Source organism: Sebastes fasciatus, chromosome 1 (genome assembly GCF_043250625.1).
Source record: "Sebastes fasciatus isolate fSebFas1 chromosome 1, fSebFas1.pri, whole genome shotgun sequence".
NCBI classification, from domain to species: domain Eukaryota; kingdom Metazoa; phylum Chordata; class Actinopteri; order Perciformes; family Sebastidae; genus Sebastes; species Sebastes fasciatus.
In genome coordinates, this window is record NC_133795.1 from 14188148 (window position 1) to 14210582 (window position 22435).

At 42.5% G+C, this 22435-nt stretch overlaps 1 protein-coding gene across 9 annotated transcripts in view; it reads right to left on the bottom strand.

The window, feature by feature from the left end:
* The window catches only part of foxp4 (forkhead box P4), a 112549-nt gene that overhangs the window by 60154 nt on the left and 29960 nt on the right, over positions 1–22435 (bottom strand). For all 9 annotated transcript variants that reach the window (XM_074630908.1, XM_074630917.1, XM_074630902.1 and 6 more), the window contains exon 2: positions 16358–16528. In XM_074630908.1, coding sequence (XP_074487009.1) covers positions 16358–16519 — 162 coding nt within the window. In that variant the 5' untranslated portion in view covers positions 16520–16528. The remainder of the gene's footprint in view (positions 1–16357; positions 16529–22435) is intronic.

Here is a 22435-nt window from a genome sequence, read left to right on the forward strand (position 1 = left end):
GACGGCAGCTGTGGGTCTGGGATAGGTAGTTAAAAATAAAGCCATATTTAGGATTAGCACATCAGTATTTAAGGGGTGGTTATAATTAGGGCAGTCAATCGATTGATATTGCTATCAAGCGATAATACATTAATCACGATTGTCCTTATTTAATCGTGATTAATCGCAAATTAATCACACCTTTTTTATGTCTTCAAAATGTACCATAAAGGGATTTGTCAAGTATTTAATACTCTTATCAACATGGGAGTGGGTAAATATGCTGCTTTATGCAAATGTGTGTATATATTTATTATTGGAAATCAATTAACAACATAAAACAATGGTTAAAATATTGTCCAGAAACCCTCACAGGTACTGCATTTAGCATAAATAATATGCTCAAATCATAACATGGCAAACTGCAGCCCAACAGGCAACAACAGCTGTCAGTGTGTCAGTGTGCTGACTTGACTATGACTTGCCCCAAACTGCATGTGATCATAATATGGGCATGTCTGTAAAGGGGAGACTCGTGGGTCCCCATAGAACCCATTTTCATTCACATATCTTGAGGTCAGAGGTCAAGGCCAAAATTTTGCGCAAGTTTGGAGCGTTATTTTACCTTTTTTGCAACAAGCTAGTGTGATACCAATGGATTCATTAGGTTTTATAGTTTCATATGATGCCAGTATCTTTCACTCTAGCTTTAAATCTGAGCACTACAGCCTAAAAATTGCAAGTTGCGTTAATGCTTTATTATCGCGTTAACTTTGACAGCCCTAATTATAATAGATTTGTTGCATGTCGCATTTTAAAGCTGAAGGAGGTTAACTTTTTATCATTAAATATGATAAAAAGTTATTTTTATAAAACTGTCACTATATCCTGACAGTAGTGCATGAGACAGTGTAATGGGACAGTTTGCTCTTGCTGGTGGGCAATGCTTGGTTTTGGCTCGACTGTTTTCAACATGGCTGCCGGGTCACAAACTTTCTCATTTAACAGTACACTACAAGACATTTCTGAAAACATTTGAGGTGAGAAATAGGCATTACAGTAACAGGATATTGATTTGTATCAGCGCTGCCTAGTTTGACCGTTTGATTGGACTTCACGAATTTTGTCAGCAGTGATTGACAGCTGCTGTAGAGACAGCTCGGCTCTGATTGGTTGTTTTCCTTTGGTGCGGTGAAATCTTGTAAATGCCAATAGGAGCATTAGGAAAACACATTTTTTTCACAGATCTCATGCACTACTGTCAGATTATACTGACAGTTTTATAAAAATAACTTTTTATCATATTTGCTCAAAGTTACCAACTGCACCTTTAAGGGTATAATAGATTTGTAACATGTCGCATTTTAACAATGAAGATAACTGCCTTGTACAGTTTTGTACGTTACTGTAAATTGCTGAGAAGATTGACAGTCTCGTAGCTCATTGTAGCTGTTAACCGTGCAACCATCAAGGCCAAAGTCTGGAAGTTTTTATCCCACCCAAACATTACAGGAGCCGATTTCACTGATGCTCATGTTTTCCACCAGACGTTCAATTTAATGGGAAATTTGCAGGATTATGTTTGGGTGAAAACGTAAGTTGCTCTGTAGCTATGAAGGGGGGTGGGTGGGGGATCTGCTGAGCAGGAAGCAGCATTTTCTTTGTTGCAGTAAGCAATAAGTGAACATGGTCTTTAAGTAATTGGAGAAACGCCAGCACTAAAACTAATTAATTTGTCACAAATATATACAGATTTAATGGCACATTGAAACAGTTAGTGCAACTATCATAGGTCGAAGGTGTAAGTGAACAGGGAGTGGTATATATATTGAGGGCAGATCAAGGGTTTCCAGGGGTAAACATACAGGGGTAAGGGGCAGCCTGAACCAAAGCCTGCTAAAGCCGCTCAATTTCACGGTGGGTTACAAATAAACTATGCTCTGCCCAGACTTCGCCCCTTTCCCCTGACTCTTCCTCACGTACTCCTCCTCTGTTTCTGGTATTAATCAGGTCTTTCCGGCCTCCCTCCACCAGCTTTCCTGCCATTTGTTTTCGCTCATAGCAACGTGGACTTCAAACCAGTTGTCCACCAATATAACTGGGCTTAAACGGCGCTGAATACCTCAATCTGTTTAGGCCACTGCCGCCAAGCTGGAGCTATCTGGGACACCTTCAGAAACACCAGCCAGCCGCGATCCCGTTCAGCTATTTAATGTAATGTTTCCGCAATATAAAGGCACCGTTCGAGAGCTGAGGTTTTAAAACGGCTGAAGCAAGCTTCTCTGGGCCCAGACTGACCATTAAAGAGAGGAAAGACCGCGTTCAAGAGCCAACGCAATAAAAACTCACAAAACTCCAAAAGAACTTCAAAAATATGCCGTAATGTTTGAAAACCCTGGCCGATTTTAGATTTTTTTTCACATCCTATTTTTCACAAAAGGGACCTGTTCTAAACTCCGGGGACCCTGCCGTTTTCCAGATGGTTCTCTTCAGTTCAAAACTGTTTTGTGAAACGAGAAAACCTCTCCCCTTCAACTATGTCCCTGCACTCATCTAATGTTTCTATTGATTCACAGGGGTATACGCGCAGTCATAAAAAGGAGCTGACTGAATACCCAGGACTGCTTTATATCATTACACAATTCATCATCATATACACACACACACACACACACAGAAAGAAATCTATCTTCCTAAGGAGATGTTGTCAGCTTTTCTCTGTTAAGTGAAGGGAAAAGGGCAAAAAGAGATAGACAATTAAAGATAATGATGAGGTGAGCAGGGACAGAAAGAGAGAGGAACTCCCTTACTGAGATTATAAAAGCAGCTCCCTCTATACTGCAGGCCTCATCTCAGTCCAGGCGGCTAATTGATGGCAAATAGCTCTACAGCAGTTTCCTTCCACACACACACACACACACACACACACACACACACACACACACACAAATACACGTCATACATTATATACACATATGCAGTTTCCCTGCGGTTTTCAACACAGCTCGTTTGGCAAGAGAGGAAGGTCTCACTCCAGACAGACCCAGCCCACAGCGGAAACACACACACACACACACACACACACACACACACACACACACACACACACACACACACACACACACACACACACACACACACATAAACACACAGTGTACCTTGTAATATTTAGCCCTCATCTTGTATAAGGTAGGACAGTTAAGTAGTTTGGTCATGCTCCCGGGAAGACAAGGCCACTTAGGTGTTAGGTCTTAGCTGGGTGACCTGCAGAGTTTAAGCTGCTTCTTCTCTTGCCCAACGAGAGCAACTCCTGCGAGGCCAGACTGTGCGAGGCCAGCCCATGATGAGGATAGCACTAGCCTGGCAACCAGACCTCACATATGGAAACCGTTTAACTGTTATTATTAATATCCCAAAAAAAAAAAAAAAATCAAACTAATAACACATGCAAGACGCTGCCAAGACTCCGCTCAGGAGACAGAGGGAAAACACATACATACACAAACAGAGACTGTCTGCCATGTGCATATGCATACACAGACACACACACACACACACACACACACATAATGTACACACACAGACGCCTATTGGTTAAACAGAAAAACACGCTCCTACTCAGTGGCCTGTAAAAGTATTAGCCGGCCTGCCCCGCTTCGATGGAAATAAAACTCTTTCATGTTTTTGGTTCAGAGGGTTTTTACACCTGGTTGTGGCTGTGGAGATGGAGATGAACACACCCTCGCACCCGCCCTTACCACATATACACACACACACACACACACACACACACACACACACACACACACACACACACACACACACACACACACACACACATACAAACACCGGAAGTGGGCAGGCACAACAAAGGCTGGCTGCTGTACAAGATGTAAGACGTACTAAACAAGAAGAAAAATCTTTAACTTCCCCAAATGAGACGCAGGGGCGTGTTCAAAAAAGGGGAAATGGGGAAGTGTGTGTGTGTGTGCACTGGACTATGCGATTTAGTAAGAGGGTCAATACAACCAGATGTGAACAGGCACATTTTTCAATTTAAAATACCTCAAAGCTCAGTAGGGGAAAGAAATCGATACAGCATAGTATCGCGATATTTTGCAATATTGTATCGATACACAGACGTCAAGTATCAATTCTTTATTATATAAACTATCAACCTCTTAATCTGATGGTCTGCCAGCCGGCCACTATTCTGTCTTTCAGAGGTTGTAGCGGGCTCAGTCTTAAAGCTGGAGTGAAGATACTGGTATCATATGAAACTAGAAAACCTAAGGATTGATTGGTAATAACCAATGTCATTCTAGCTTGTCAGGAAGAAGGCTAAATAATGCTCCAAAGTTGCGCTCAAATTTGGTGAGGAAAAACTGGCATGGCCATTTTTAAAGGGATCCCTTGACCTCTGACCTCAAGATATGTGAATCTGAGTGAAAACTGTTTCTTATTAGATAAAATAGATGCTGAAAAACGGCATAATTTGCAGTTCAAAAAAGGTAATACATCACAATATATCTTATCGTAATACTCAGCATATCGCAAAATGTTTAAAAACGCAATAAGATCGTATCGTGACTTAAGTATTGTGATAATATTGTGTTGTGGGGCCTCTGGTGATTCCCCTAAAGCCCAGTACAATTTCAATTTAAAACTTTCGCTATTATTAAATTTCTTAATTTAACAATTTTGTTCAGAGATTTGGGAAAGCGGGGACTACTAGATAACTGTTACAAGTCCATCAGGACAAGTAAAAAGAGCAATGAGAAAGGTTTTAGTCACCCATCACCAATTTATCCGATTAACTCAACCACTTATTTTGAAGTACAAACAAAAGTAAACACAATGTTGGTACCCAAACTTTTTTATGGTGAGGAGCAGAAAGTGTGCGAACTTTGACCTACTGTACCTCATGTGAGCTGTGTGTACACATAAAGTTTTTAACCTTCATTGTCCAATAATTGTTTCAGATAATAGAGTTAAAATGGGGTTTACCTGAGTAAAATCTATATATGTGTCATATAAAACTTTCCTTCTGTCCTTGAATGAGCATACATTTAGAGCAGTATTTATGACATCTTAATTTCATGAAGTTTAGACAAAGAAAAAGTTCTAATGAAGTTTCATAAACACCCTTATTAAAATGTTGGAGTATTTGTGTGAAGAAGCAAGAAGACGAAATCTAGGAGTTCGTCATTTGCTGATTTGACTTTTTAGGATTCTCTTAATGAGGGGACAAAGTGCTACCTTACTTTATCTAAAAAGAAGTTACACTATACTTACATTTTTTTGTTGTTATGGAAAACTTAACCGACAAGACAACAAATGCATTCTGTCTGTCAGGTGGAAAAAAAAGCTGTCTCACACACACGCACACACTTTCCCAGAGCCGAAGAAGAAAGCAAAGAGAGAGAGAAGAGCTACATTCCTCTCCTCCTCCCTGTTGACTCTAATCTCTCCTTTAAAATGGCTCACACAAAGAACCAGCGCAGACTAGCTAATTAGCAACACTTTAGGCCTCTGCAGCTATTGTGTGCGTGGTGTGTATATATGTGTGCGCTCATTGTGTGCACCGCCGGGCTCTCGACTGTTTCCAGGGTAACTACTTGCCTAGCAGCCTTGTGAGCGTTGCACATTTTGTCTGTACCCTTCACATTCTCTCCTTCCCCTCTCGGTGTCCATCACTTTCTGTGAGTCCGGAGTCGGGGAAAGAAGGAGCGAGGGGACTTTAAGAAAAGAGGACTAAGATATGAGTATTTTCTGACCTGTGTGGGTGGGGGTTGTAAACTAATGTTCTCTTTTTTGAGTGCCTTGACCCTCGTGAACTCTGGAACACGGCATCTGAGCACACGTCAATTAAAACCAATTACGGCTGCTGCTTTTTGATACAGAAAGCATGGGACGGCGACCAACGTGTCCATGCACACACACACACACACACACACACACACACATTCATACCCCTCTGTCACTGACTAGTAGTAGTAATGAGGTCATTCAGCTTTGCTCGCTGACCTACGACCTCTTAAAAAAGGCCTCAGTCACCATGGCGATACCTTCTGAAGAGCGAGAGTCAACAATCGACTTTTTCAACCTCTGAAACTTCTCCAGGAAGAGTGTCCGTCCCCGCTCATGTGTGTGTTATTTACCTGACATCGCAGCTAGGCCTGCCCAGCGTAAAGTGCTTCCAAACACTCCCATGGCAACCAAACCCAACCTAACCCCTTCAGGTGCCCGGGGATGTGTGTATAAGTCAGTCTCCACAACAGAGACAGGACAAACACACGCAGACACACATCCTTCTTCGGTTGGTATCTGTCTATTCTTGTCCCTGAGCCTCTCTGCTGGTTGGGTCAACCAACCGTGACTGTGTCCATGCCGGATGATCTGGCCCGGTGGACCATGTCTACTGTCCGTCTACTCTTTTTTTCCACAAGACTTGTAGCCTTGTAGCCTGCTTCTTCACAGCCTCTCAGACAATACACTTTATTATGATTTAAGGAACTTGTCAAACCATAGTTGTCCCTCAAGAACATCACCAAAGAACGTATATTGCCAAGAAGTGAAAGTCAATTGTTCGTTCCATTGCAGCATCAGCGCCCAGCAGAAAAGCTATTCGCCATTTTGGACTGAAAGCGACTACCGGATGCCAGTAAAACGTCCGTCTAAAAAGTGTTGTACAAAAGTAAAAAAATATATATTTCTATTCTATTGTCATATTCTACTGTGTTGAACAATAAAATATCATAAATATAATAAGCGTTTTTTGTCCAAAGTGGTGGCAGCTGAGTTTTGTATAGGGATGCACCGATACAGAGACCGGATCAGATATCGGGCCGATACTGACTCAAATAGCTGGTTCGCCGATATATTGAATTCAATTCTATGTTTATATACTATATATATTATATACTGGAATTTAATTCCTGTTTAAGTTTTGACCAATTTGTTGCTACATTAAAAGGGTTTACACTTGAATTTTAAGTCCTGTTAATGTTGAAGACTTTTCACTGAATTTATATCTATGTATTTAATCTATTATGTATTATATATTTATCTATGTACTCAGTATCGGCCAATACCCAAAGCCCAGGTATCGCTATCGGGACTGAAAAAGTCTGATCGGTGCATCCCTAGTTTCGTCTCTTTGCTTCTATACTCTTTGACATCACTCTGTAATTAGAGAGTGATAATGTATATGGAAGCGATAGAGAAAAGCAGAGAAATACAAAAGGGAAAGGACATCAATAGTGAGAACAAATATCACACTCCAACTTTCAATGTCTTGGCTGGAAAAAGCAGTAAAAACTTTTTTTTATGGGCGCTCATAAATACAACATCTCAGCATCTTTGAATTAGGTCTCACTGTGAGCAATCACTGAATGAGAAATATGAGGACGGGGAGTCATGTGAAATACATTACCGTCCTCGACCAAAAAAAAATCTTTGTTGACTAACATCATACGATTTTGTCAACTAATCGATTCGTTGATTTAATCGACAGATCTGTCCACAAAGAATCAAACAAAATCACCATTTTAAATCTTGTGTTTCCCTGAGATGTGCTCAGAAGTTTCTTGGAAATAAGAAGGGGGCAGCCCTGTTAATGACCATTACATTTGCAGGTGTGGCATTGTGTGTGTTTTCGTCTGTTTACATGTATGGGATTTGAGTGCGTACGCCTCAAATCCCCCACAACCCTGAACAGTTCAAAGAATGGACGGATGTCTCAAATCTAAATACTAAGTTTTTATCAATCAATACGAGCAGATATATATATGTAGAGAGATCGTCAGCGCAAGAAAAAAAGGGAAGTTAAAGTCAAAGACGACAGATGAAGGGACCTGCTGGTGCTTTTAAGACTCCTCGAGGAAGTTGGCGTTCTATAGGTCTCTTTGTATCGCCGCGGTAACAGCAGTGGGTGTTCCGTGATGCTAGGCAACCCGACTGGCCCCTCCTCTGTCTCAGCATGACCTCTGGTGACCTGCGAACTATACTGACCTCAAACATAAAGAGGAAGGCCTGGCCCAGACCGAGGGAAAGCTTTTAGGAGGTGACAGCACTCAGAGAGAGGCCTGGGACTGATTTACTGGCCCGCACACACGACGGACGTACACACACACACACACACACACATATTCACATGCAGACGGACATATAGACAGAAAAATGACACACGTGGGATACAACCTGTCATGCAGATGCACAAAACGCAAGTATAATGTAATTAAATTAAATCCCACTGCACTGACAAACTGGAAAAAGTGTTTTTCTTCACCTCCTCTTCTCCAGCCACCCCTTCACCTCCGTCTCCTCTGCACTCCTGACCTGAAAGTGAACTCTAGTGGGAGACCCGAAGGTCAAAGAGGACGTAATAACTGTCCCAGTGACCAAAATTCACCTCCCATAATTTAGCAATGGCCGAGCAGCCGGAGCTATAGAATCGCATGTCTCAAAACCTCCCCGCCTCCATCCATACAGGCCGTAATTACCGAGCCGAGCCAATCTAACAGGAAGCCATACGTTATCTGAACCATCCAGCGTCTCTCATCGCCTGTTAACGCGCACACCGATCTCACACATCTGTCCGCAAAGCATTCCCGCCATGCGCGCACACACAACAAAACAGCTATCTTTCATCAGTGTTTGTGTATATCTGAGATCTGTATCGGTTCCCCCTGATCTCCAGTCATCACTGTGGCTCCTTAATTACACCCTTCATTAACTCACATCAGCTCTGTGCATGTGTGTAACTGCCTGTGTGTAGATGGGAGAGGGGGAATAACAAAGATTGCTAGTATGTGTGTGCATTTCAGAGAGCAAAAAAAAAGGAAGTGCTGAGGACAAAGTAGATTATGACAAATGAGAGCGGGGATCGAAGCTCCGAACCAATTTCTAAAACTACGTTTTCCTCAACCAATGTTCCTTTTAAACAATACTTGGCCTTCCGATTTTCCCGGGAGTCTCACGTTTTTCATCGCCCTTTCCCCCTTTCCTCCCCGGGTCGCAATTCTCCTGTATTTCTCCTGATTTATGACACATTTTCACACTTTTTCTTTTTTCCTTTTTGTTATCTTAACCTGTTTCTGGCACTGTACAGCGTCTATTAACCCTACTGTTTCCACCCGGACCACAATACAGCTACACCAAATGCCGTCTCTAAGCTGAAGAGAGCAGTCTATGCTCGAGACACAGCGCAATTCGAGCTCTGCGCTCACCAAGCTGGGCTTTGCTCGACGTAGCGAAAAGCTGTTGTAGCGTGGCGCAAGCTATTGGAAATAACGGGTTTCAGAGCATAGTGGTGCCGTTGTCGAGTTGTTTGAAATGGCCTTCATTGAGTGAGAGACGGAGAAAGAAATTGCAAGTACTATCTGAAAGAAATACTCGACATAATAAAAACTGATGAATATTAGTTTATGCCAGAGGGGCGAATTATTCTTTCCTGAGAATTAAAGGTAAAATTAAAAGTTTAACATAAAAATGCTGTCGCAATATACTTATTATTTTTTGTTATTTTCGTTCTTTTAAAGTCACCAGAATGCAGGAAACAAAGTCTGTGAAACTCCAATTTTTCTTGGTTTTGAAATCCTCCCTATTTTTAAGGTCTCATGGTTGGCAAGTACGTTTTAAACCCCTAGGGGAAGGGAAACTACCGCTACAATCTGCCTCTCACTTTCTATATGTGCCTAAGAGCGAGTGAAGAGCAAGTGAGAGAGAGAGAGAGAGAGAGAGAGAGAGAGAGAGAGAGAGAGAGAGAGAGAGAGAGAGAGAGAGAGAGAGAGAGAGAGAGAGAGAGAGAGGAGGAAAAAAACAAAAAACTCCCCGGCTGTTTAAGCTGACCGATGAGTGGCACTCGTGAGAGGAAACGGCACCTTTTTGTCACCATCTCTCTCTTTCCTCTCCCTCCTACTTTTCCCCTCCCCTCTTTCCCAACATCACCGGCGGCAATCCACGACTACTGTAGCTGCTGGAGCAAATTCATTGATGGCGAGGAAAAAGGAGGAGAAATGAGAATGGGTGAGAATGGAGGGGAGAAGGGGAAGTGACGGCGCTCAAAGTACGGACTCACATCTGCCCAAAAAAAACAAAAAGAGAGACGTAAAGAAAAGAATTGAAGACACCTGGTTCTCGTCAGAGCACCCTCCACCCAGCCACACACACACACACACACACTTTGAGGTTTGTTAGGATTTATCCTGCTTACATTTCTCCTCTGCTATGCATCATTTCATGTCTACACCCGTGCCCGGCACCTCAACAAAGTGCCATACACTCTCCACTGCACTCTCACTTTTCCACCTCTCCTTCCTCTCGCCCTATAACTCCGCTCTTTGTTTTCCCTCCCTCCCTCACCTCCCTCCTTCCTCTCTCCCCTCGATGATGGGGCAGAACTGGTCTTCGCCCCTTCTTCCCTTTCTTCCCTCTCTCTTCCCTCTCTCCTGCTCTGTTCTTTCTGGGGAGGCAGACAGGCCACATTCCACAGGGAGGCCCAGGCGCCCTTTTCTGACACGTCTCAGCGTTACACCCCTCCCTCATCCCTCTATTCCTCCTCTCCAGCCCACCAATGTCCCCCCCCCTCCTTCCCCCACCCAAAGTGCTGCCTCTTTGCCCCTCCTTTTTCCCTCTGGCTGTATGTCCCATCTCCCCAATACCTCCTCGAGGCTCAACCACTTCCTCATTTGTCCGCTGACCACCTACAGCATCTACCTGTGACCTCAATCTATCTATCTATCAATCTATCAATCTATCAATCTATCAATCTATCAATCTATCTATCTGTCTATCTATCTATCTATCTATCTATCTATCTATCTATCTATCTATCTATCTATCTATCTATCTATCTATCTATCAGGGCTGGGACGATTCACCTATCTCCTGATTCGATACTATCACGATACTTGGGTGCCCATTCGAGATGTACTGTGATTTTTAATTAAGTAATGCGATTTGATTTTACGATTTATTGCGATTTTTGTTAACTTTTTTTAACATTAGACCATGGGAAAAGTTGAATCATACACTTCTAGGGGTGTGTAGCAGGTGTGTAGTCAGAGATGTAGGCAGGCATTGTTTATAAAAAAATTTCCAGCAACCCAAAAAACAAAGAATAAAGATATTTCCCTCACAAATTAGTGGTATTTTCTTTTTAATTTATAAGGGACATGTCATGTTTTATACTTCTGGTAAATATAATCCGATCAATCTTATTTCCATATATGTATTTTATATATACAGCTCCCTTTGTTAACACCTTATTTTGAAAACCGGACATAGTCACACGCGTATACTTCCGCAAAACTTGGCCAAGTGCGACGCTAGCTTTCCCGTCAGCTCCGTTCTCTTTAAACATCCATGAACAGCTCCATCGGGGCCGTTTGAATGCATTAAACATAAATGTAGGTATATAGGTGCTCTACAGTTGTAGGGACGGCTGATTTGACCACGGAGATGCGAGTGACGATACGATAACGTTTCCTGTCCATGACAGAGTTAGCATGCACCTTTAGCCATGCTGTCTAGCTCTGCTTTTCCTGGCAATGTGTGAAACCCAAAGTGTTTCCATACTTTACTGTATGTGTAGTGTTTACCACTTTGGATTTAAAATGTGAGGGTGTAGGTCGTATCCACGCAGACCCTCAGTCGTTTTGTAATTTCTCGTTGCAGCCAGCTGCGGTTTGTTTTGGTTGACGGATACGGAACAGATATGACGTCACGTTACTCTGACTCCAACAATGAAAAGCAGTAACTTCCTTCTACCTCCGCATAGACTCAAATGACGCAAATATATTGATTCGGGCATTAAAAAGTCAATTTCAAAATTGAAAAAAGAAAAAAAAATAGCGATACATAGGTGATTGATTTTTTCCCCCACCCCTCCTATCTATCTACAGTATCTATCTATCTATCTATGAGAGAGAGAGAATGACAGAGTCAGAGAAAGATGGAGACAGACGACAGAGCGAGGCCAGTGGAGGGGTTTGATGGCTGGAGATGGCTGCTGTGATTTCTCTCAGGTTCCCAAGGGGCCCGAGGAAAAGACGGCTTTGTGTTCTGACAACACCGCGCTGTCAGGAGTTCTGTGTGTGTGTCTTTTTTGCTCCAGTGCGCACTGGCATGGTGTTTAAGCACCAACACTAGTCTGCAGCAGTACACCTTCAGGTGAGAGACTCAAGCGTGGAGGAGAAAGGAACAAGAGGAGGAGGAGGAGGAGGAGGAGAGGGAGGAGGTAGAGCCAAGACTTTAAGGTTGAAGCATGAGAGCAGGTTCTTATACAGTGTTGTCAGGTGACCAGTGTCAGTATAGGGGCTGTCTGTGTGTCAGACAATATTGATTTTATGAGCAAAGAATACAGCCTCTATGGCCACCCAGGACTACTACACCAAAACTCTATTTAATCAAGTAGTGTGATGGGAAAAAAGGTAACATACGGCCTTATGGACAGAGCAAGTATGTGCAGGTTTCAGGGTTTCAGAAAAGGCTTTGTATGCCTGTCAGGATATTTCGAATTTTAACTGACATGTGAGTTTAGACTCAATTTAAACAAATACAAATAAAGCTGAAAACGGGTCTGAGCAAACATAGCTGATGAAAGAATGAGTCAGTATGAGAAACAGGATGTTTTGCATATTCTGTTACAAAAACCCCATTCTGTATTACTGTAATTTAAAATTGAACACTAGGGCTGCAACCAACAATTATCTTCATTTTCAATTAATCTTTTGATTATTTTCTCGATTAATCGATTAGTTGTTTGTTCTATAGATTGTCAGAAAATGGTGAAAAATGTCGATCAGTGTTTCCCAAAGCCCAAGATGACATCCTCAAATGTCTTGTCTTATTCACCACTCAAAGATATTCAGTTAACTGTCATAGAGGAGTAAAGAAACCAGAAAATATTCACATTTAAGAAGCTGGAATCAGAGAATTTTTATGTTTTTTTTCTTAATTAAATACTCAAACCAATTAATTATCACCATAGTTGGCGATTATTTAATAGTTGACAACTAATCGATTAATTGTTGTAGCTCTGCATGTAAGTTAAGATTCTTTTTTTTACAAATATAAATAAAGCTGAAAACCGGTCAATCTCTGATTGAATTAATGAAAGTTTTGAAACTAGAAATGGTCAGTATGACAAACAGGTATACATTGTTAGTTATGAGGTAAATCTGATATTCTGCTACAAAACCCCATCCGGTATTAATTAACAATCGGGCACGCAACACAAACTAAACAAATAAATGTAACATATTTTAATACTTTTTCAAGGCCCTGAATTTAGGACTATTAAATGTAGATTGTTTTTTTTATTATTTAGTTAAATGGTGTGAATGGAGAACACAAACTGAGCAAGAACGAGAAAAGAAAGAGATGAATAAAGAAAGAAATGATATCAGAACAACCACTCAACAGTGCTCACTGGCACAGAACTCCCATCTTATCCAGGGGGTGAGGGAGGGTGAGGGAGAGGGGTGAGGTGACCAAAGGCTGGTAATACTGAGCAGAGATGACAGGGACACACACACAAATACCTTCTTCTAACATGGGAATGTAAAACAAAGGAGAAAATAAAGATTTCTGAGGATTATACTCATAAACTCTGCCTTCTTATCATACACTGACTGACCACTCAACTGTACAGTAAAACAGAAATAAACTAGGGAAAGGCTGTAGTGGCATAAAGCACAACAGATCCAGAAAAAATATCTGTAGCAGGAAAGACATACCTCTGCCTCATGAAGACTCAAATCTCTCCAATCTGTGCAAATTGAGCTGAACAGAAAGCTCTAAATAGAGGAGCGTTACGATAAATTGCTGCGTATTTACTGCTACACATGTGGATGTAACATATATTCTATGAGGTGAGGGTCGGGATCTGGAGGAAAGGTTGTGCTTGTCTTTCATGGTCCACAGCGGATAGAAGGAAAAAGAAGTACAGTGAGGGAGAGAGGAAGAGAAAAAGATGGAAAGAGAGAGGGAGGTATGTTTGTGGTTGGTAACCCGCTCAAGAGAGGAAATACCAGCGTGCACACACATACACACACACATATACACACACACAGGTGCAAAAACATAGAGAGCAGAGACAAGTCCGAGAGAATAAAGACCTGCTTTGTATGAGCTACAGGTTTGGTGTTTATGTGTGTGCATGTGTGCGTGGCTGTGTGTGTGTGTGTGTGTGTGTGTGTGTGTGTCCTCGGATGAAGGTTGCTGAGGAAGCAGGGTGAGGATGCAGTCAGGGGAAGGAGGAGGGAGAGCAGGACACGAGTGAAGGGCCTTGAGTGTTCTTCATTCACCTAAGGCTCCATCATTATAATTAGTGGGAATAATTTTAGCAGCAGGGAGGAAACCCAGATTTTTTCCCCCTGGGTTTCCTCAACTAGAAACTCAGCTGCTGTCGGAGAGCCCAGAACTCACACTGACCCTCTGTGACGGGCAGACACAAAACACGCAGGACGAGAGGGTTAGACGTATTGCCAACATGCTTATTAGGGCTGTCAATCAATTAAAATATTTAATCACGATTAATCTCATGATTGTCCATAGTTAAATACGATTAATCATAAATTTTTTATCTGCTCAAAGTGTACCTTAAAGGGAGATTTGTCAAGTATTTAATACTCTTATCAACATGGGAGTGGGCAGATATGCTGCTTTATGCAAATGTATGTATATATTTATTATTGGAAATCAATTAACAACACAAAACAATAACAAATATTGTCCAGAAACCCTCACAGGTACTGCATTTAGCATAAAATATTATGCTCAAATCATAACTTGGCAAACTGAAGCCCAACAGGCAACAACAGCTGTCAGTGTGCTGACTTGACTATGACTTGCCCCAAACTGCATGTGATTATCATAAAGTGGGCATGTCTGTAAAGGGGAGACTTGTGGGTACCTATAGAACCCATTTTCATTCACATATCTTGAGGTCAGAGGTCAAGGGACCCCTTTGAAAATGGCACTGCCAGTTTTTCCTCACCAAAATGTAGCATAACTTGGGAGCGTTATTCAGCCTCCTTCCTGAAAAACTACTATAACATGGTTGGTACCAATAGATTCTTAGTTTTTTGTTGTTTCTTATGATGCCAGTATCTTCACACTATAGCTTTAAAGCTGAGCTAGTTGCGTTAATGTGTTAAAGAAATTAGTGGCATTAACAAGAATTTGCGTGAACGCCTTATTATCGTGTTAACTTTGACAGCCCTAATGCTTATACAGCCACAGTAAATAGGAGAATATGTTGTCTCCTAATCTCTTCATCACTTGCAGCAAAATGCCACATCGGTGACTGAAAACATGAATCAGTGACTTTCCACCATTACAGCGGACATTCTTGTGCGGTTATGGACAAATGACTAATGTGGAGACCTCTGGATGAAAAAAAAAAGATTTTAAAATGATGTGTGTGTGTGTGTGTTTGTGTGTGTGTATGATGTGTAAAGCTCTGGTCCTTAGGAGAGCAATCAGAAAAGAGCTTTGTGGATTTTTGGGGGAATGAGAAATAAAAATGTTGAATTTCATCCAAAAAGTTTCCGGGAAGTTTGGAAATTCCATTCGACACAGTGGCCAGTGCGTGTGTGTATGTGTGTGTGTGTGTGTGTGTGTGTGTGTGTGCGTGTAGGGTGAGTGTGTGTGTGTGTGTATGGAGAGGGGACTGACGCACAGGAGGCAAGATAAATAGCATTACTGGAGACACTACACGCTGACGTGTCAAACACACACAAACACCACTTCACGGATCAGTGAAAAAATAAAACACACTCTCCCACACACACTCCCACACACACACACACACACACACACACACTCACACACTCCTTGAGCATCTGTATCGAGTGTGTGTTTACATTGTGAGAATGTGCGAGTGCATGTCTGATCCCCAAAATGGCTTTTCTCACCTACAGAGCTCAAACGGCAGGTGTGTCTTCCAATATTTTCTCAACCAGTAACAATATATCGGTGGGAACCTCCTGCGTATGAATTATTACGGTGGACTTTGTCCCGGTGGAATTAGTTGGCACATTATGTACGGTGGGTAATTAAAGCACCCAACGAGCCAACCTGTCAGAGCTTTTCACCGTTCGTACATGCAGCGCTGACAATTACCAGGGCCTGGCCGACTACGTGTTGTCACATCTGTACATTATGTAACGGCCCGCTGTGTACATGCTGTTCCAACACAATGTACTGTACATATGTACATGAATTGCACAAGTGGGAGGCAAAACAAGTTTCGCAAGCAAGTATGTACAGGTAGATATGTAAACACAATGTCAAATGCATGCACAAAAAGAAGCACACGTTGGCTCGAAAACATGCACACACACACACACACACACACACACACACACACCTGTTGCTGTTGCAGGTGCAGTAAGTCGACCGGGCTGATCTCTCCGTTGGTGTCACCGTTAGACCCGCCCTCTCTACCTCCCCCTCCATCTGATTGGCTGCTGACTCCGTTCTGGTTGGACGGTGTCGTTCGAATGGTCTCAGAGGCTGATTCCACCATCATCACTGGCACCTGAGAGCAGGAGACGAAGGAGGGAGGGGGGGAAAAACAACACACAGATTGAACAAAAGTGACCCGGGCAGTTTGAGCAGAAAGCCTGCTCCCATCTGAGTGAACAAACAAGGCAGGAAACTAAAGTAAACACACGCAGAGATAGAGGAGTGAATTGTGTGTGTTTATGTGAGTGTATGTGTGTGCACGTGTACTTTGTGAAAAAGGTCTTTTGGTCATGAACCACCCACACACAAACATGCCCAAGTGGCCACAAAGCAACACCTGAAGCAGACACTTTTTTTGTCTGCACGTATTAAATGTGTGTCTAGGAGCGTACGCGTGGATTAGGATCAGACGTGCAGCAAATCTAAACTGACAAGGCTGTTAATACTCTGCTATATAGTTAAATAACACAGACATTTCTCCAATAATCAGAGGTGGCATGTGTGCGCTGTGTGAGAGCCATGAGCAGGTTGGTCTTTGAGAAAGATCCGTTTGATGCACCTTCATAGGGCCTCTCTAATTAGAGCGTGTTCCTTCCACAAAACCCCGACAAAACGAGCCGTTCCTGGATGTGTTGTTGTTTTTGAGAAACAAGGCCTCGCAAACACACGGGCGCATTTGCCATCGTTAGGAGCCCGAGCGTGGGAGAGAGGAGACGCCGAGACACACACACAGAGACGCGCAGAACACACACAAGGCAGCTGTAACACAAAACAAAACAAACCCTCACACAAGCACGCAGGCTGTGAACTCCTAATGACAAGCTCAATCTCGTCTTTCTGCCTCATCCAGTTTTAGAAATTAACACACACACACAAGCGCGTAGCTTTTTTTTTAAGGGGAAAGTTCTAATGCTTTTTTATTTCAGCAAACCAGGGTGGGTACACAAAACGCCATCGAGGCATTGTACCCGCCGCCTGTGTGCGACTGTGTGTGTGTGCGCGTTTTTTCAGAAGCGTACAACCCATGCCTTCTGGGGAAACAATAAAAGGCATTTCATGAGAGAATCTAACTTTTCTTTTCCTCTGAGGCGAGAGCAGGTGAAGCTCTGTGTGTGAATGTGTGTATGTGTGTGTGTGTGTGTGTGTGTGTGTGTGTGTGTGCGTGTGTGTGTGTGTATGTGTGTGTGTGTGTGTGTGTGCATTTTTTTTCTGTGAGACTCTGACAGCAGGTGAGGGTGTGAAAGAGCGCTGGTGGCTCTATTAATGGAATGCTGCCAGATGCTTGCTGAGGGACAGGGACCTGAGCATGTGTGTGTGTGGGATACAAGTGTGTGCAGGTGGATGGGCTGGTAGGGTTGCCAGTTAAAGGGTCAGTTAACCCAAAACCCCCCAAAAATGTATTCTCTCACAAGTGGTGTCTAGCCATGCAGGTAATTTAATTTTCCAAGGTTTCGGTATACCTGCTATTGAATTTTCTGCTGGTGCCTCAATGCAGTGGAGATCAACAGAATATTCTTTGTGCTACTCAATGCATTGAAAAAGTAACATTTTAAAAATTCTTCAGCAATTTGTCTTTTCACAAAACAAAGCCCCGTTTCAGGCCGTTACACATTGGCAGCGTTTTTTTCATGTCAATATATTTTTTCGAACTGTTTTTGTCATGAATACTTTCCTTAATATTACGCGGTGAAAAAGCGATGTAATTTTTGCACCATGAATGAAGGCATCAACCAATAAAAATTGTGCGAAACGGGTTGAGTTGTGCCTATATTATCAAACAACACGGAGGCTCTTTAGTCCGAACCGAGACGGCAAACTTTATTACTCCTTTCAACCTTGACAAAGGCAGCGCAGACCAGATCCAATCCTTCTGTTCTTACCTTTCACAATAAAAGCCCTTGACATATAATATTTTCGCAGGCGAGTATTTTGCATTTTCGTTTCGTTTATTCGTCATGCCCCCGGTGTGTAAAGACTTTACTCTGAAATGAGAGAGGTCTGTGGATTATCCTAATTTTTTTTTTAATTTTTTCTGCAAACGCTTTTCAATTCTTTGAGCAGCACAAACAAAATTCCAGTAACTATCATTGCATTGTATCGAGAGAGTGTCAGAAGTTTCAGAGGCGGGTTTCTAAAAGGCCATAAGACAAAAAATCAATATGGCTTGATACCACTGAGGGTACATGATAAAATATGTATTTTTTTAAGACATAAAGTTCATTCTCGACTCTGGAAACAGCAGGTGGCAAAAAAAAGTGAAATGTTTTTATTTTTTTGTTCAATTTGGTTGAACTAAATCTTTAAAAGTACATGGTGTCCACAGACAGATCTCCCCTGTTCTCCCTAACAAGCAGCACCGGTTTGAAAACCCACAAATCACACTGCCGCGGTATTTTTCCTCCCCATTGACTCTCTCCTGTCTCCCTCCTGGCACCCACCCGCCTGTGAAGTTAAGACAGAGAAGTCGAGCGTTATTGTGACATTTAAAGCAAGCCACTTAATCTCCAACCTCATTCCTCTTCCCAACACTTCCTCCCTTCTTCACTCTTACTTCCTTCCGTCTCCTGCCGCCTTCGTCCAGCCCTCTGCGAGGTCAAACTGCTCCCTGAGGTAATATTATGAAGCAAAGCGTAGTGCTGAGTGATCAACAGATCCCCGCCGCACAGTCCACTGACTTTGCACCGCAGTAGAAACTCCTCGCATCATCACACGTCTCACTAAGCATGAATCACCGGCCTGCTATCTGGCCCGCACTATACTGCGCTGTGCTGTAATGTACTGTACACCCATCTGCTTCTTACTCTTCCTCATTGACCTTATTAGCAATGAAGGGAAGAGAGATAAAGACAGACAGAGAGATAGAGCTCGCAGGTGGACAAGGACCTAATGGGAAAGTGGGGAGTGTGTAAAGACGTGAGCGCATGCCCTCTCTTTCACACACACACACAGGCGGTGTGGTATGCTCGTCTAAAGGGTGTGTACTCTGTCATATCCTGTAATGGGTGTATATAAGCTGGTGTAATGGAGGTCGGGAAAAAGGCAGGGGCATAAATCTACCCTGAAGTCTCTGATTAGGGCAATGATACACACACACACACACACACACACACACACACACACACACACACACACACACACACATACACAGTGCTTTAAGTTTAAGTGTTTCTGGCAGCGAAGAGGAGCTGTCCGTGCAGAGGCCTGCCTCAACCCGCTACTCACTCTTTCTGTGCCTCTTGCTCGCTCTCTCGCTTTCTCTACATGCTCAGACCCCCTCCAGCTGAACCCCTGACCTGAGAGTGTGTTGGGAGAGATATTCCCACTACCCTGAGGGGACCGAGAGCGAGGGAGGGAGGGAGGAGCGCAGATCAGAGAGATAAAGAATGTGTTTGGAGGAGAGGGAAATAAAAGGCCTGCTTTGCCTTTTAATTGGGATGGAGAAGAGAAGAAGAAAATGGGACTCAACATGTTTCTGATGACTCCGGTGTATACGTGTGTGTGTTTGTCTAAGAGGCTGACACCTACCTTTGTACTGTAATGGATTAGCTCACAGCAAATGCTGGGGTGCATGTGTTTACGTGTGTGTCTGGTGAGATTGATGAGTGGAGAGAGGAGCTTTTATGAGTCCTGTTTCGACACGCAAGCTCGCTCAGATGTTCCCGAAAATTTAGCACTAATAATAATCAGAACTCTCCCTCTGTTCCTTCCCACTGCTCTGGGTGTGTGTGTGTGGAGTTCAAACAAGCCGAGCCAAATGCCCAGTGAGCTGGTTCACAACGGCTGACTCTCAGGCTTTGTTGGAGGGATTGGCTCTGTCAGATTCCTCCTGGTCACAGCTCGTCAGAACCGTAAAGCCGGACCAAATTTCACTTTCTGTGAATGTGTTTGTGTGTGTGTGAAAGAGAGAGAGGGAGAGAGGGAGAGGGGTTGTGTACAGTGTGTATTTATGTGTGCATCTGTGTTTACAGCAGCTTAGTGAGATAATAAGTCTTTATCATGTTATGCCTCATGTGGGAATATTTCCAGCAGTCCCAGAACGCCTGTTCTGTTTCCTCCGCCTTGCATCAGCTCGCAGGAACGCTGCTTATTAGGCAAAGAACTGAGGGAATAAGGGGTGGGAGGGAGAGTAGGGGGAGGAGGGAGAAGGAGGGACGGGGGGGGTGGGTAAGGAAAAAAAAATTGTCTGTACCAGTATCTACACTCCATCATCTATCTACTTTCATCTGACTCTTGAATTATCTGTCTTTCTCCTACTCTCTGCATTCTGTCTTTCTCCCTCTGGTTATGCCTGGTAACTAGTGGCAGGTTCAGCCCTGGAAAACATTAAAGTTTTCACCCTGAAATAGAATCCACATAGGTTATTTCTATGATCTCTGATAGTTCAATCAATATTTGTGAGCAAGAGAAACACTCTTCCCGGAGACAGAAATCTGAAGAATTGGAGCTCTAACCTGTTTTGTAATCAGGAAACAAGAATTTGGAGGAGCCTCTGTTGACAATGACTGGCTGCGTGTATTCAAAAAATATTTGGTTTTGCTGTTATACCCGAAGGGGCTTTATTGCATTATAATTGACAGTCACAAACTAAAAAACACACATGAAGAAAATGACCCTGGTTGCTGTCATTGTCTCCAAAAAATGTCCTATTTACTGTCAGTGGGGCGGCTCTGGGATGTGTCTCTTAAAAGCATCACAAAGAGTCCAGGCGTTTTTATTTCTGTGCTTTGACGGGGACATGAACACCGACATACACAGACAGATAATAATTTAATGAACACTCCACACCCATGTTCTCACACTGCAAGCTGGCAAAGACGCCGCCACTAAATAAACCGTGACACTGGCCCCGAGGGAATCTGCTTTAACCCCAAACCCAAAAACAAACCCAACTCTAAGGTCTGGGCTCTGTCTCAATTAATAACTCCTGAGGCTCACGTGTGAAAGACGCAACATAAAACACTGAGAAAAATGAAATGCAAATAAAAAAATTAATATCTGGCACAGTGATGCATTTAGTGGCGTTGTGCACGCAAAGAATAAAAGAAATAAAGTAAAGAAAGAGAGACAAGGTGTTCCTGTACAATCGTAGTTCCAGGGCAGAGTTCCAGCACCTCCTATATATCCTGCTACTAAAGCACCCTCCTTTCTTTATCTTTCCATGCCAGCAGATATTCAAATATCTAACTAATGAGGCTACCGTGTACGTGTCAAGACATGTTGATTCTAGAAACTGCATCACCATAAATGCAACTCAATACTGCCAAACAGTTCATGATTTAAGTAAATTTGCGCGGCTGCATCACAGCAATTCAACTGTTGCAAAAGGATTTTCCCACACTGTTTTTTTCTTTCAATTTTTCAATTTGCTAATTGAGACACAAGTTTGTACTAGCTCCCTTTGAAGACTTGAGATAGCAACATTTTCTCAGGGAATTGGAAAGAAAGTTTTTTTTTTTATCTTCAATACATTTGAAGTTTTGGACCTTTGTGTTAAACATAAATATATTTAAATAATTTGGTGATCTGGGCTTAAAACACACAAATGTACATATAAAGTACAGCTAAAAACTACAGTACAGCCCTACTCAGGGATATATCTATATTAGGGATGCACCGATACTAATACCGAACCGGAGAGCCGATACCGGCTCAAATAGCTGAATCGGATATCGATGACAATGGGGCCGATCTATTCAATTAAATTCTTTGTTTATATACTATGTACTTTATATACTGTAATTTTAATTCCTGTTTAAGTTCTGACCAATTTGTTGCTGCATTCAAATGGTTTACACTTGAATTATAATTATGAAAAATGTTTTGCCAAGTCGCTGGTGTACAATTTATTATTTTAATAATAAATAACAATTCACCAAATTTCTATCTATGTATTTATTTGTTGCATTTTTTTTTTTACAAAGTTAGGAAAGCGATGTTTAAATCAGGCCTGGTGTTGCCTTACACATAAAAGAATGATCCC